The following is a 16,652-nucleotide window of genomic DNA, read 5'->3' as shown; positions in this document are numbered from 1 at the left end:
TATCATACATCAGCCTTTCCAGGTAAATAACAGACCTGTCTCCTCTTGATCTTCTTGCTGCTGATTCAAACTCTTGTTTTTGTTCCTATATCCTAAGTATTACCTAATTCTAGACTGACACTATTGCCAAAGGATACCACAGGGATAATGGCTCCACACTTGTCCTTATCTCTCTGCCTCGGGTCTTCCAACTTTGCTAAGAGGCCAGTTTCCTTATGATCCCAGCTCAGGCACTTGGGTTTTCCATTGTCCTTCCCTTGTCACTTCCCACATATAGTTTTTCCCTCATCAAGTATATTTGTGCTCTTTTAGACAGCAATTCTGCACCCCCCCAAAAAAAATGCTTTTGGAATCCCTATCAAAATTAATTAATCCTAACTTTAAAAAAAAAAAAAAAATTTTAACTTCTGGAGAACATGTTTAAATATAACCAGTATTCCCTTCTTCTATAATTGGTCAACTTTCTCCTAAGATTCTTATAAATTCCAATTTTCCAATCGGTTTTCCCTCTTTGATCATAACAAAGTTCAGAATACAACAGGTTCTGTTTTTGCTTCCTCTAGTTTCTAAGAAAGCAAATGTCACTAAGTCAAAACTCTACCAGATTTTAGATAAATGAAACCATTGATTCTAAAGCTTGCTCCTGTTCTAGTTTTGTAGCCTACATTAAGATAGCAACCTTCTGAGCAGCTCATACTTTTGTTCAGTGGTTTCAGTCATGTCCAACTCTTCATGTCCCAATTCATTTGGAATTTTTTTTGCAAAAATTATCGGAGCAATTTGCTACTTCTTTCTTTAGTTAATTTAACAAGTGAGGAAAGTGAGGCAAACAGGATTAGGTGACTTGTCCAGAATCACTCAATTATTATCACTCAATTATTATCTGAGGCCATTTGACTGGAGCAAGACAAGTCTTCTTGATTCCAGGTTTGGCATTTGATTCACGGTAACACCCAGATGTCCACTGTCTGTTTCTAAAATTAGATCCCTATTTTTTATTTTGTCCACACTCAAATGCTTCCTATTGTTCTTATTACATCCAAGATTTATTTCTACAGAGGTATACACTTTATCCTGTAGTACAGACTTTCATATAAAAGAAAGACAGTGCAATTAAATGGAAAAAGCACTGAAATAAGGCTGATTAGACTTAGGATCACCGCTCATTAGCTACATAATTCTGAGATGTGAAAGTCTTGTGATCCAGTTTTCTCATAATTAAAATTGAATAATGACTCCTGTACAATGTATTTCACGTGACTACTACAATGATAAAGTACCTTTGAAAAATGGCTTTCCACTTCTAGTTTTATTACTCCTACTCTCTGGTCAATTTCTTTTAAACCAAACGTTGCCAGACCCTCATTGTATTCAAATTATGATTCCCATTCCACCAAATCTTAGTGATATCTATGAAATGATACAATTCTCCATCTGTTCAAATTTAGCTCTACAATGGCATGCGCATGCAAATATATAAAAAATACACACACACACACACACACACACACAGAGATTTGTTGCTGGATACTGTTCTCTCTTCCCCTCAAATTTCAGCTTCTTAATCACATCTGATTCCCCTATTACACAGTAACATTCTTCCTCTTCTTCAAAAGCAGAAACCTCTTCCCATTCTAGAAGCCTACAAATCTAGTAATAAGTCACATCAAAGAAACCAAATTCTATGAATAGACAATTCTCAGAAAAAGAAATCAAAACTATCAATAGTCATTTTTACTTATGTTCTAAATCACTAACAACTATTGTTGTTGATTCACTTCACTTGTGTCCTATTCTTCATGATTCCATTTAGGGAATTTTATATACTAGACTGGTTTGTCATTTCCTTCTCCAGCTTATTTCACAGGAACTGAGGCAAACCAGGTGAAGTGATTTGCCCAGACTCACACAAGTATTAAATGTCTGAAGGTGCATTTGATCTCAGGTCCTCCTGACTCCAAGGCAGTACTCTGTCCACTGTGCCACCTAGCTGCGTTCACTAATGAGAAATACAAATTAAACCAACTCTGAGGTATTGCCTCATATATATCAGATTGGCTAATATGACAAATGCTGGAGAGGTGTGGAGGAAAAAAGGCACATTACATGAACAAAAATCTTTCTAATAGCTCTTTTTGTAGTGGCAAAGAATTGGAAATTAAGGGAATGCTCATCAATTGGGGAATGACTAAATAACTTGTGCTATATGTATGTTTTAGAATACTATTGTGCTATAAAAAATACCAATGTGGGGTAGATTCAGAAAAACTTAGGAAGACTCAGCAATTGATGCGAAATAAAATCAGGAGAACCAAGAAAACACTGTACATTGTAATAGCAACATTATAACAATGACCAACTGGAAAAGACTGGGCTACTGTGATCAAGACAATTCCACATATAATTCCACATGTGAACTTTAGTGCAGACTGAGGAATATTTTCCTCCCACTTTCTTTACTTAAAAAAATAATTTTTTTGAAGGGGTTAAGACTTTACATTCATAATAGGGATCCTATCGCTTGCTCTTTCAATTAGATGGAGGAGGGGCTGGGTAGAAGAAAAGATTTTGGAAGACAAGAATTCTAAGTTTAAAAAAATTTTAAATGAGGAAGAGAAGAGAGGGGAGAGACCAACAGACAGAAAAAAGAAGGAAAGGGAAGGAAGGATGAAAGAAAGGGAAGGAGGGAAGGAAAGGAAAGAGGGAGAGAGCAAAGGAAAGGGAGGAGAGGGGGCAGGCAGGCAAAAAAGGAAGGAAGACAGGCAGCAAAGAAGGGATTCTCATTTATCCTATCTCCACCATGAACTTCTGCCACCACCAACGTAATGAGATCTAAGAGTACATGAGGAACAATTTCTAATGATACATTAATCAATGAGAAGGTAGAAATAGGTATAAACAGTTAACAGTAACTGTCTTAATACTTTTTTCCTTATCATATCATGAAGTTCATTCATGAAATTTACAAGGAATTTAATAAATGTTTATTGATTTGATTAAACCTCTGAGTAAAGTAAGAAAAACAATTCCAGAGACCCGAGGAAAACAAATTAGAAAGTTAAGTTTCTTGACATTAACACAATGCCACAGAAAATCCTTCATGGACCTTTGTCATCACAAGTAAAGAAGGGCATGAGGAAGACAATAGGCATTAATTACACAAAAAAACAAAGTGGAATACTTAGTGTCATTCTATTTCTGCATTCAGGTAGCTAAACTTCTCTTCAAAGAATACTTGCTACTAAGTAAATATATACATGTTCATTTTAACTCAAGATGCCCTCATATACCAACATACTAACAAAATACAAAACAGAGTTAAACACAGCATCAAATAGGAAAAAAGCAAAAGAATAAAAGTCACAAATTTGTCAGACTGCAAATTAAATTAACTAACTGCTTTCTGTACAATTATTTCATATTGTACTTTCAAGATGTCCCCACAGGAAACTATATTCCAATCGCCCTGCTGCCATGTATCTCGAGTGACTGGGGAATAGCAGACAATTCTATTAACATGGCCCTTCTTCCTAGAGGGGATCTGGGAGCCAGAGGCTGGTCAGGAAGCTAAGTCAGTTCAGAGAATACAAACTCTGCCAGGATCCTTAAAGGGAAGAGGATGCAGGGGAAAAGTCAAGGGTCCCAAGAAGAGTTTAAAAATGTAGAACCGGGTGTCAGGGTCTGCTCATGCCTCTAATTCTGGAGCAAGATTCCAGTTCAATTCCTCAGATTAGCCTCCAGGGAGCCCAGGCTCTGATGGCTTCTGATCAAAAATGTTATGAGGGTACTTGAGCAATTTTTTCCCTCCAATGAGGCAATTGGGGTTAAGTGACTTGCCCAGGGTCACACAAGGAAGTATTAAGTGTCTGAGCCGAATTTGAACTCAGGTCCTCCTGACTTCAGGGCCGGTGCGTTATCCACTTTATTATCCACTGTGCCATCTAGCTGCCTCCAAATCTAGCTGCTAACACAAGTTAAAAATCTTCACCTCCTTTCATCTTGAGTGTGATTTTCCTCGAGCATCTTCTTGCTAGTACATCATTATTTTGTTAATATAAAAGCTCACCTCGACCTCTAGAGGAACTTCGACCTCGAGGAGCCCCTACCGCTGTTCCTCCTCCTCGTCCTGTCAATCGTAGGACAGCGGCACTATTTACAGACATGGAAAAGTTTCTCTGCCAAGGAAAAAAAGTGCAATTTGGTAAAAACAAAAATTACATGAAATTGACCTTTCCCTCAAAACATGTGCACACACGCGCGCGCACATACACAAATACAATCTAAAAGTAGAACAGCATAAGGACACTCATCGCTAATTTTGGCTAAGAATCAACATATAAACAATCGTTTACCCAAAGTTCTGTGTGGTATGGCATGTTGCCCAGGATGGTGCTGGGGTCCACGAGTCTTTACAAGCCTAAAACCACATCCATCTCTGCCCTCAGGAAGCCTGTCTCCAATGAGGGCCCATTAAAGAGAGCACGTAAGGGTGTGCTCAGAGGGGCCCCTCCTACAACAACCTCTTTGGGGAGAGAGGTACAACCATGTTCATACTATCCACCATGTTACAGATGAGGAAACTGAGGTGCCTAGAAATTAAGTGCCATGTTTTTCCCCTGACAGAGTCATCCTGACTCACAGTCAGCAAAGAGCAATCTATGACAGACTAAGACTTGAAAAGGAGTATCTGAGCACAGTGCCTGGCACATAGGGTTCTTAATAATAATAATAAAAAAAATGATTGTGGATTAAAGGGATCAGAACATTTGGATGATTGGAGAACACTCACTCCACACATGGAAAAAACATGAGATTCAAGGACAGAAACGACAAGGGAAGTGCTCTAGGTAGGAGGGGAGAAAGACAGCACAGAGACCGAGACTGCTCGGCTGGGCGCGGCACTGGCCTTTACACAAAAAGGGAAAGAGCCCAAATCAAGAACACTTCTGTAAATACTCAACTCCTGTCTTTTCTCCATTCTCACCTGAGGAACAGGGAAATGGTCCCAAGAGGCATGCATATGGGAAGGGGAAGAGACAAAGTGGCCCAGGCCCAGAGAGAGCTTCAGAAAGCCAAATTCCATCACCATTCTCTTCCCCTTAAAAAGCAATTATCTATCCCAACCTTCTCAAACAGTACTAACAAACACAAAAAGTAAAGAATGGATGTGACATTTGAAGTAATTCTCCCACAAAGTAAATATGCTGAAGCTCAACTTCTCCCCAATTGGGGGATGGCAGAAGGATGACCATCTCCAGAAACTACAGTGAGGGGTAGGAATGCAAGGGAAATATATCAAGACCAGCACCATGAAGGGGGATAGGAGAAGACAAACACAGGACTCGGACAAGGCAAACAAGAGAAGAACATGCACAAAGAGGACCTAGTAAAAAACTGCTCATCCACTGACGAGATTTACGAAGCTCTAGATTTGACTGGCAAGGTCTTTGAAGAAAGTACTTAGAAGTGTCCTATTTCTTTACACAGATGCATTCTGTCCACATAGTGTCCTATAAATATTTAGACAAGAAAGGCTAAGATATCCTCAAAATATTCAAAAGATAACATTTAAAGGAAATATAAGGAAGGCTGGTTTAAATTGATTTTATATCATTTTTAAGTTCAAATATATTTTTATTAAAAAAAAATAATACATGAAGAACATTTTACCAATACCTAAACTACTACTGGAATATAGGGAACAAAGGGAAAGCACCCCCCTCCAAATAAATAAATAAATAGCAGGAAAAAAAAAAATCAGAAATAATATTGACATAGTGAAGCAAATAGTATGTCTATGCCACCCTCTGGTAATTTTAACTCAGTATGAAAAGTTTGAGCTTTGGAAATGGCAATGAAAATCACAAACTAGAAGCTCAGATTAAGATCACTTTTAGCTAATTAAAAAAGTTCAACCAGAAATCTCAAAGCTTGCTTTGCCTTCTGGACCTGCTACAAACTAGCAAAGAGGGGTGCTCTTCTCTAAGTCTTAGTTTCTTTGTATCTCTTTTTTTCTTTTAAGTATTAATTTTATGCCCTAACATGTCAAAGACGTGTAGAAAATATTACATATCCAAAAAATAATCATCCAAACATAGGTGAGATATTGGTAAGAGAAAAACACTACTTGGTTACTAATTTAACTTAAAAACAAAACAAAACAAAACAAAACAATCACATAAAAGGAGGAATATAAAAGAGCTGAATGCCAATTTATGAACCTTCCAGCTCAAGAAAACAAACAGCTAATCAAGCATAGTATCATTTATTTAATAAGAACACAGGAAAAGAGTATCATTTTCAAAGAAATATTTCCATCTTAAAAATCCAAAGAAGGACCTATTTTCTAACCTTGATAACAAATGCAATACGATCTCTCTGGTGAAAATATAAATTTCACTTCACCTGAATTAAAATGCCTCATTTTCTACATTTCTCTTTTTGCAAACTCATTTGAATCATAAATAACTTTAAAATGGAAATGGAAAAATACTGACAGGGATGAAGCAAACCTTCAAAATAGCATGAAAACACCAGGCCTGAGGCTAGCTTAAGCAGTCAAGTATCTTGGCTAGGCACAAACAACCATGAAAAATGATCTGACTCCCCTATTCATAGCTTCCCTGGCCCTGCCTAAGTTAATGGGTTGATAATATTCTGAAGTTCTAGTTTTATTTTTAATCCTAAATTAATAGAAGCTGAATATGATTGAAAGGTATAGCAACATATAGGAGCATAAAATCCTAGACACTTAATCTCTCTGGATTTTAGTTTCCCCATGTATAAAATGGAAATAATACTCCTAACTAATAAAATTCCTAATTGTTATCTCCTAAGATTATCATAATGAGAAAAACAGCAAATGTTGTTCTAACCAGGATCACTGGCACTTTTGTTCTGCTAGGACGGCAGTGTAGAAGAGCTCTGCCAGGAAGTATGGAAAGGCTTCCCTTCCTGTCCTGGTACCGACTCTGTATGCCCTATACCAGGGCTAGATGATCCAAATTCTGAATTCTCCTCAAAGACCAGTCACAGAAATTCCTGTCAATGGGGTACCCACATTAATGAAATCAAATGTATTAAAGTAAAGCTCCTCCTGTTCCTCAAACCAATTCTAATTATGGAATTATGGCATCTAGCTATGCTTTTTAAGGTGATTTTGTGTTTAGGAGATAGAGAATTAGAGAAGCACAGAGACAGTATCAGATACAGAACTATTTTGTGCAGGAAGCAGCCCCTCAGAGGTTGTGCTCTATCGACAATTTCCCTTACTCTTCTGTTAGAAGTGACCAGAAGGCTAAGCTGCATGCAGCTCCCACTGCCCAAGCCCCTAGGAGTCTCCCCACTGAGGCAGAAGAAAGGGGAGAGTCCAAAGGCCAGGAAAAATCTCCTTTTGATGAAAGCTGTGAGAACTCCAAGACTATTTACAGGAAGAAATGGGGAAGGACTGCCAGATATAACTATTTGTGGCAATCCAAAAGCTGTGTCCACTTCCAAACCACTAAATACCAAAAAAGTATTTGTGATTCTAAGAGAAATGGAGAAAGCAGAGGTCAGTTTTCCCTGGTAGCTGGCTTGCAGTTCTCACAAATTCCACTAGATGGCACCCCTGAGGGCTCTCCCTACTCCTCTAGCCTCAGTGGAAAACTTCCAAAGATTTGAGGCAACAACAACAACAAAAAAAACAATTTTAGATATCCAACTTATCTTAGATAATGGTGCATTAAGAATGGTCATCAAGAAGATAGTGACCTCAACAGGCAACATGGCAGTAACATCTGACAATTAAGAAGGCTTGCCACAGAAAAACAATGGTCCTTCCTCAGTTAACATTTCAAGGGAACCATCCCAATGATTTCCCTTCAGCAAGTTCCTTCTAGTTCCCTGATAAAACTATCAACTCCTCAGAACTGGACCCTGTGATTTTCATTTTCTTTCTTCTTTATCAGGATCTTTTATTTACTTATTAACATATTCTACTGTTTTTTTAACCTAAAATATACTCAACAGGATCTGTCATGGAAAAAGGGATAAAAATTTACCTCAAATACTGGGTTTAGAACATTTTCCTCTCCATCAATCACAAGGGCTACAAACCCAGGGCATAATAACAGTAGCTGAGATATAAACGATACTTCCATTCTCCCATTTAATTCTCATAAAAAGCCTGTAAGGTAGATGAGACCATTGGAACTTCAATTTAGAGCCTAAAGAGACCATAAAGATCATTAAATGGTATAGCCTCATTTTTCAGATGAGGCCTTTAGTCCTAGGTCACATGGATAGCAGAACAGGCATTCAAAATTAAGTCTTCTGATTTCAAATCCAGAACTCTTCCTCTCCTGGGAAAAGATATTCCTACTGTACAGTAGAGGAAAAGGAGGCAAAGAAAGCTACTGATTTGTCTATATCACAAATCTATTAAATAACAGGTCTTCTGACTCCAAATTCAGGATCAAAGCCATTTCACATATAAAAGGACTCATCACTGATAATCAAGCCTGGCAAATCACTTCTGAAAAATACTATTTTCCCCCTGAGACGTCTGGAAGAACTAGCCATCTTGGAGCAATCACAGCATTGCCTTTGGCTCTTGGAAGATTGTTAGAAAGCTTCATTCTCATTTGATACATGAGGCAACAAGCACTCAACGTACTGGTTGTTTGGTCCTTGGGAAGACCAGGGAAGATTCAATGGGTAGGAGCGAAAAGAGGTCTATAGTCTTTTTTTGTTTTCTTCAAATGGTATTTATTTTTCTAAATATATGCAAAGATAGTTTTTAATACTCACCTTTGCAAAACCTTGTGTTCCTAATATCTGTCTGCCCAGGTTGCATGTACCTTCGGATTCTAATGTTTATTGTGCAACAAGAAAATGATATTCGCACACATGTATTGTACCTAGACTATATTGTAACACATGTAAAATGTATGGTATTGCCTGTCGTCGGGGGGAGGGAATAGAGGGAGGGGGGGTAATTTGGAAAAATGAATACAAGGGATAATATTATAAAATATATATATATATATATAAAAAAAAAAAAAACAAAAAACCTTGTGTTCCAAATTTTTCTCCATCCCTCCCCTCTCCAAGACAGCAAATAACTCTATATAGGTTAAACAGTATTTCTAAAAATATTTCCCTATTTGTCATGCTACATAAGAAAAATGAGATCAAACAGGGGAAAACCACGAGAAAAGGGGGGAAAAGAAGTAAACAACCAACAACAAAAAGGTGAAAATATTCTGCTTGGATCCACATTTAGTCTCCATAGTTCTCTTTCTGGATGCAGACAGCGCTTTCTATCCCAAGTCTATTAGAATTGCCTCGCATCAGGGAGTCTCTATTCAAAAATAAGTCTAACTTAAAAATAAAAGGTTGTAATAAATTACATTTTAAGTCACTTGGGTCCACAATTAGCAATTTTTAAATATTCCCTGTTATGGGTCAGAACTCTGAAAGAAGGTGTTAAGTCAGTGGAAGTGATAAAGACAATGGTTATCTAGTTTAGCACAGTGCCTAACAGTTCTCTAAATTCAGTCTGATTGATTTAATCTTACAACAAATAATGTTCCTAGTGATATAATGACTGGTTTATATTCAATATAGAGCATATAAGCTGGGAGCTCAAGCTCTTGCAGGGAAGGAGAGAGAGAGAGATTCATTTTCATCAGCCTTGTGATGGCTGGTCTGGCCTCCTGCACTTCTCCACTAAACCAAGACTCTGGAAGGCCTCTAAAAAAGCCAGCTGAGCACCAGGCAAAGGAGACAATAAAGACTTTTGGACTTTAACACCTGGCTATTCTAGTGGTGATCACGCAACTGAAAAGAGGGCTGCCCCCAAGATCTCCAGAAAACCAAACAGAACTAAGAACATTACAATTCCCTCCAAGTCATATCACTGCTTACTATGGACAAGCAAATAACCCTAATCCACACAGAAATCAGGAGCAAGGCAAGAGGCCCCGAGGCTGACTGATGTGCACCTGGTCCCCTAGGCAAGGTCAAAACAGCAAGAAGGAGCTGCTTGCTTGTGGGGTTTGAAGTCTAGAATGCTTTTCCTCCTTGACATGTGGACCTTGCCTACTGCATCTGAAACGGTTTCTGCTTCTTTTCACCATCTATATACAAAGAGTGGCTGACTCTTCTTGACCTCTTTTGGGGTTTTTCCTGGCAAAGCTTCGGGAGTGCTTTGTCATTTCTTTCTCCAGCTCATCTGAGAAATGACAAAACTGAGGCGAGCCGGGGACAATGACCAGGCCAGGCTCACTGAGCTGGTCGGTGTCTGAGGCCATGTTTGAACTCCGGAGGAGCAGTCTTCCTGACTGGGGCCCACCACTCCGTGCACTATGGCGCCCCCTAGTGGCTGAATGAAGAAGACCACCTGCAAAGTTTTTTAGCTACCCCAAAGCACTTGACAGATGGAATCTGAGCAGGATTCTCCCCCTTATTTGCTAAATGTGAACCAAATGGACACCCACCTGCTCTTCTTCTGTAAAAGGTACTAGTGCCAGTGGTGGCAGGGGCTCCTCCTGGAGAATAGGCAAAAATTCTTTATCCATAAGATCTGAGGGAATCTGGGGAAGCAAGAACACAGAAAATGATCACCAGTCACATGCTGCCCGCTCAGCAGATCACAGCGGCAGTTTCTCAGCTACTCAGTCTCTCCAATGCCCAGAGATTTTTCCAAGAGGCCTTTACTTTGCCATATGAATGTCTCAGCTTTTGTGAATTATATGAGGAAAAAACTTGCCATTGACAAACTTTATTTTCTGCTCTATATCCTTAGGTATCTTGACTCGACAAAACACTGTTAATAAAAGTCTCTGAGCTCTACAGAGCTGGAAGAAGTAACCATAAGCCCTTCGCTTCAAAAGAGAAGGGAGCTAAGGAGGGGGTGGGGAGCAGTGCATGTCCTATCAGGTCAATATTTATGTAGAGGTGGAGGGTTAGGGGAAGCCTGCAAGTGGGGGACACCTGGTTGAACTGCTCTGTTTCTCTTCTCAATGAGTAGAGAACAAGGAAGGAAGGGATACCTTCAGAAATAGATCTAACTTAAAAACAAAAGAAATTAAAAATAAATGAAATTCTGAAACACAAAATGCCTGGGTCCAAAATTAGCAATCTTCAATTTAGCTCTGAAAGTCACATCATTAAATGCAGAAAAGCAAACAAACACACAGATAACAGTGGCTATGTGCCCAATTGGATGGAAAAGCTAAGTCTACTTCAAATAGAGCTGCTTGTATTGTGGACAGGAGCCTAAGTTATCTGTGACAGTCACTTAGCTCTCTCAGTCTCGGTCTGCTCATCAGTACAAAAGAATGAAAGAGAGAGCGGCTGGGAGGTTCCAAGAAGTACCCAATATAAAGCGCTGTGGGTCTCCAACTACTACATGCCAGTCTTTGCTGTTGCTGCAATTGACCAGAGCTGGGAGTCATAATACTCAGCCAGAGAAGGAAGACCCCCTTGTCAAAGCTTCTGACCCCTGTCTCTGTGACTGCAGGGCCACAAGCTGCCCAAGAGGGGACTCCTCAAAGGAGCAAAGAATCAACGAGGACCAGGGTCCAGGGGAAAATGTCACCTGAAAAAGGAAGCAGCCTAATGGCCAACTGCTCTCCTTTCTACTGTGGACAGGGATTAGAGTACTGAAAAGTCGAATTTCCCTTTCCCAGTTGTCTTGCTACCAGTGTACTGTGGTAGCTTATGAAAAAGAAGGAAAAAAAGCTGTCAGGAAAGGGGGAATGTACGCAAAAAGCCGGTTTTCCAATGTTCTGGACAGAGTCCTTCGCCCACAGCACTCTCAAGTCACAGACCATGGCAGAGAGGTTTGAATACTCCCCTTTATTTTACAGGCTGCATTAAATAACAACAACAACAACAACAATAATAATAATTACCTTGTTATCCTTTAGAAAAAGTGCTAACATTTCCTCTCGCCCATAGCGATAGTCTGCTAATTTATATTTCGGCAATGCTGGAGAAAGAGGTGGGGACGTCACACTGCCACCACTGGATAGAGCTCGAAGCCTAGGGGAAGGTGCAAAAGGGAAGGAAGACAATCAGACACATCCTAAGACCAACAGGCCCCTCACCAACGGCCTCTGTCCTAGGTTTGATACTATTGACCCCCCCCCCAACCTTGTAGGGACAATGTTCTATCTCTCTTAGGGCTCCTCCAAGCACCTGGAAGCCATCTCCTTGAGTGTCCCAGGGTTCCTAGCCTGCCCTTTAACAAAGACCAACAGCCAAGGCCAGTGATGTCCAGATGTGCTAGAGGAATGGCAAGTTCATTCTTTCTCCCCCAACTCCACCTTCTTCCAAATGTTTCCCCACTCCTGTAAAGGTAGCCGCCATCCTTCTAATCATCCCTGCCTGCCTACCCTATGCTCTCACACCATTTCCCAATCAGACTCCTTGCTGTGAACCTCGCTCTTCTCCACAGCTGACATTGTTCCCCAGCACGGTTCTGTCCCCATCATTACCCTGGGGAACATAAAAGACCATACCTAGCTTCTCTTTGGGGAAGCTGGCTCCACCCTCCCTTTTCACACAGTCACAATGGTTTTCTTAGCCATTCTTTAGAGGGAACATTTCATTGCCCATCTCTTTATCCCTTCCTTCCCTCCCTCCCCCTCATCTCCACCTCCTTACACTTGGTCCTGTAAAGTGCAGCTCAAACACCACATTTGACAAAGTCTTTGCTCCCTTTAACTGACAGTACCCCACTCACAAAGCCCAACATTTATTAGATCACATTTTCATATGTATACTTTATCTCCCAAAACAGAAAATACTTTTTTCAATTCTATTTCTTAAATAAAGCTGAAATACTAGGTCTTTGAAAAATCAAAATTTCAGGACTCCCAAAACATAATGAGAAAGGAGGAAATAAGATACATGATGTTAATCAAAGAGATTGACTAGAAATGGAGATAGGCTGGACAGGATGGGCAGCCCATGTGTTCTGTCCAGAGATCACAGTATGGTCTCTAAAACAAGAAAGTTCAAAGAAAATATTAGAACTTAAATTTATTTTTATTTCAAAAAATTAAAATTAATGGTTTATCCATGTCAGGTGGTTCAAATATCCTATATGGTTTGCAAGGGTTCCTAAGAAAAGTGTGCAAGCAGAGTGGTAACCAGCAGCCCTTTCCATCTTCACCCACAGCTTGGTGCCTCAGTGGGTAAGCACCTTGGACCTGGAGTCAAGAAGAACTGAGTTCAAATGAAGTTCTGTGCTGGGCAAGTCATGTATTGTTTCTGTGCCTCAGTTTCCTCATCTGAAGATAATAATGGCACTTATTTCCCAGGTTGCTGTGAGGACGAAATAAATGACTACTTATAAAGCACTCCGCAAACCTTAATGCTGTGTGTGTATATGTATGTGTATGTATAAATTATTAGTTATTACTGTCATCTTTTAGAATACTGTTACCTATTTATTATTTTTGTTGTAAAACCAGGAAAGTGAATTTTTGGATTACACAATCTACTTTTAAGCATACTAACCCTGACAAAACTAACTAGCTTGAAATGTTATCTGCACCAGGAGATTATTATACATAGCAACAAGAAGACTATAAAAAGATCAATTCTGATGGATGTGGCTCTTTTCAACAATGAGATGATTCAAACCAGTTCCAACTGTTCAGTAATGAAGAGAGAAAGAACTATGGGAAATGAATATGGACCACCACAACATGGCACTTCCACTCTTTCTGCTATTGTTTGCTTGCATTTTTGTTTTCCTCCTCAGGTTTTTTTCTAGATCTGATTTTTCTTGTGCAGCAAGATAACTATATAAATATGTATATATATATATTGGGTTTAACATATATTTTAAGATATTTAACATGTATTGGCCTACCTGCCATCTAGGGGAGAGGTCGAAGAAAGGAGGGGGAAATTTGGAACAGAAGGTTTTGCAAAGGACAATGTTGAAAAATTATGCATACATATATTTTGTAAATAAAAAGCTTTAATAATAAAAGAGAAAGAGAGAGAGAGAGATATGTCATCTGCAAAGAAATTTCAAATTGATGTTACCATTAATAATGCCAGCAAATGTAAAGAAGAAAATGACAGGGTTGACACTTTTATTCCTAGTAGGTAACAGTCTTCCTCATCCACATTATCAAGGAAAATCAATGGTAATCTAATGAGAGTGGATAAAGTCTAGGAAAAATCTGAAATTCCCATGGAGATTATTGGAAATATAACTTCATAGCCATAGATGAATGATGATCCTTCTCTTTATGAACACAGGAAATGAGATTATTGAATGAAGCCATCACACACAGTCAGCGCAGTAGCATGGAATACACAGTACTGCATTGAAGAATTGGAAGATTGGATTTGAAACCCATCCCTCATCATGATTAGCTGGGGGGGCCTGGGAAAATCTATTTACCTCCCTCAGACTCAGCTTCTTCATGTGTAGAATAGAACAAATAGTACCTATACAGGGTTGTTGAGAAGATCAAGTGCTATTATCACTATGACTTATAAAGCACTTAAAAACACTTTATTATATGAATATCACAAATTTAAAACTATCCTATCTGCAAGTTTTTAACAACATTTTTATCCTGTTAAAATTTCCTCAAATAAAGTTTCAGTGACCGTTGTTAAACCCACTTGCTTAAAAATGTAAATTTTTAACAATTTAAAATTAAAATGTAATTTAATTTAAGAACATCTTTCAGGTAGCTGTAAGAACCAATATATCATGGAAGGTGGTAATTGATTAGCTAATCTTAACAAAAACCTTTATGGATTTGGTGGGACTGAAAAATGAGAAACATGATGTAGTAAATGGAGTGGAGGATGCCTTTCTTCCTTTCATTCTGATCTATGTCTCTTTATGAAGTTTATATTTCACCTATGACAGCATTTAAATATTAGGCATTAACATAAAACTTAACTTAGAATCAAATTTATGAATCACTGCACCACAAGGGGTAATAATTAAGATTTTTAAAAAAACAATAAAGCATACTCGGATTGCTTTCATTTAAAAAGTTATTTATTTTAGAGGACATTTTACATATAAAATAAAAATTAAGGTATTTTAATATATTGGTTATTTTATCTTTACATCTACCTTAAGTTCTATCTTTGTGCATTTTAAAAAATAATGTATTAGGATAATTATGTCATGTATACATTTCATGAACAGAAGAGACTAGAGATGTCTGCTCACTGTTTTAAACTGAAAGATACACACAATCAAAACAATTTGCAAATCACTGATCTAGAGAAAAGTACTCCTTTAGATTGGGTAGCCATTAGGATTCATGTAAGGAGAGAGACAAAAGTCCTAAGGATGAGAAAGTGTGGCCAAGCTATAATCCCTACCATTGATAGGATTATTCACTTTAATGAGAACTACAGAGTATTAAACTATAAGTAGCACAGAAGAAAAAAATCGTTGGCTGCTTTAACTTCCATAATTGAAATTATTTTAATTGAACAAGGCCTACTAGGATTGGGACATCTCTGACTTATCAACAATGAACACTGCTGCCAAGAACTTGACGCCCATAGATGACAAAATAGTGCATTTCATTTGAGGTGATACAGGAACTTGTTAATAATCACTCTCAAATTCTTCATTAAAACAATAATAAACAAAATATTAAAAAGTACATAGAATTATCTTGTTTCTCATTCTAAGTAATAAAATTAGAGTATGGTTTCAGTATACAATTTTTAGAAAAGATCTTAAGAGTTTAAAGGATTTGATCATTCACCTTCTTTATTAATAGACCTCTTAGTCCAGCATTGAGGCAGTGATTTCATTTACAAGGCACTTTCCTTGCATTAAGCAACAACTTATTTCAAACTCAAAAGCATATAATATATATATAAAAATATAAAAGCATATAAAAATCTCCATATAACAAATCCCAATTATTCATGCTACAAAAGTTGCCCAGCTGTTAATGATGTGAAATCATCTATAACAGAAGAGTCCATCTCATAATCACTAAAACCTAGTCCTACCTTTGTCCTCTACTCAGGCATCTAGAACTAGGCTCACCTCCTGCTTGGAAAGTGACTCATTTTCTACAATTGAGGAGGTGACAATATAAAAGAAACTATTTCAAGACCTCCATTCCTAACAGGTAACTGAAAATTCCGACTGTGGGTTTTAAAAGAGAGGCTGCTTATCACGGGTACAACACAGAAACTGTTAAATACAGTTCTGAATTTACTCTTCATAATATAAGGCTGTCTACAATGTCAGTCTCACATGTCAGTAGAATTAAGTCAGATGCCCTTCAAAAGTAATGACGTACTTACTTCTGTCTCTCTCAGCCCACAAAAATCTCTCACCCAAATCTCAAAGATATCAGGTACTTTAAGCATCTCAAAAAGAAAAAAAATCATCTTTATGTCCAGGTGTATGCACTGATGTTCTCAATTTCAAAATCCAAAATAAATTCAAATGTGATAAATCAATCCATCTAATCAATATCTTTATTAGATACATACTATGTGCCAGGACCTGTGTAAGGTGAAAGAATTCTTACATCAATCATATGTTGGCAATTCTTTGTGTTCCAGCAAAGAACTGGAGGCTCAAGTGGATGGTGGCCCATCAACTAGGGAATGGCTGAGTAAATCACACTGCCTTCTGAATGTAA

At 38.2% G+C, this 16,652-nt stretch overlaps 1 protein-coding gene across 2 annotated transcripts in view; it reads right to left on the bottom strand.

The window, feature by feature from the left end:
- The window catches only part of GIGYF2 (GRB10 interacting GYF protein 2), a 131,883-nt gene that overhangs the window by 70,187 nt on the left and 45,044 nt on the right, over positions 1 to 16,652 (bottom strand). For both annotated transcript variants that reach the window (XM_074264271.1, XM_074264272.1), the window contains exons 4-6: positions 11,901 to 12,030; positions 10,482 to 10,577; positions 4,067 to 4,175 (exon numbers count right to left, since the gene is read on the bottom strand). In XM_074264271.1, the coding sequence (XP_074120372.1) occupies positions 4,067 to 4,175; positions 10,482 to 10,577; positions 11,901 to 12,030 (335 nt within the window). The remainder of the gene's footprint in view (positions 1 to 4,066; positions 4,176 to 10,481; positions 10,578 to 11,900; positions 12,031 to 16,652) is intronic.

Source organism: Sminthopsis crassicaudata, chromosome 4 (assembly GCF_048593235.1).
Source record: "Sminthopsis crassicaudata isolate SCR6 chromosome 4, ASM4859323v1, whole genome shotgun sequence".
Classification (NCBI taxonomy): domain Eukaryota; kingdom Metazoa; phylum Chordata; class Mammalia; order Dasyuromorphia; family Dasyuridae; genus Sminthopsis; species Sminthopsis crassicaudata.
Note: the sequence above shows the minus strand (reverse complement) of the source record. Positions and strands in the feature narration are given on the sequence as shown.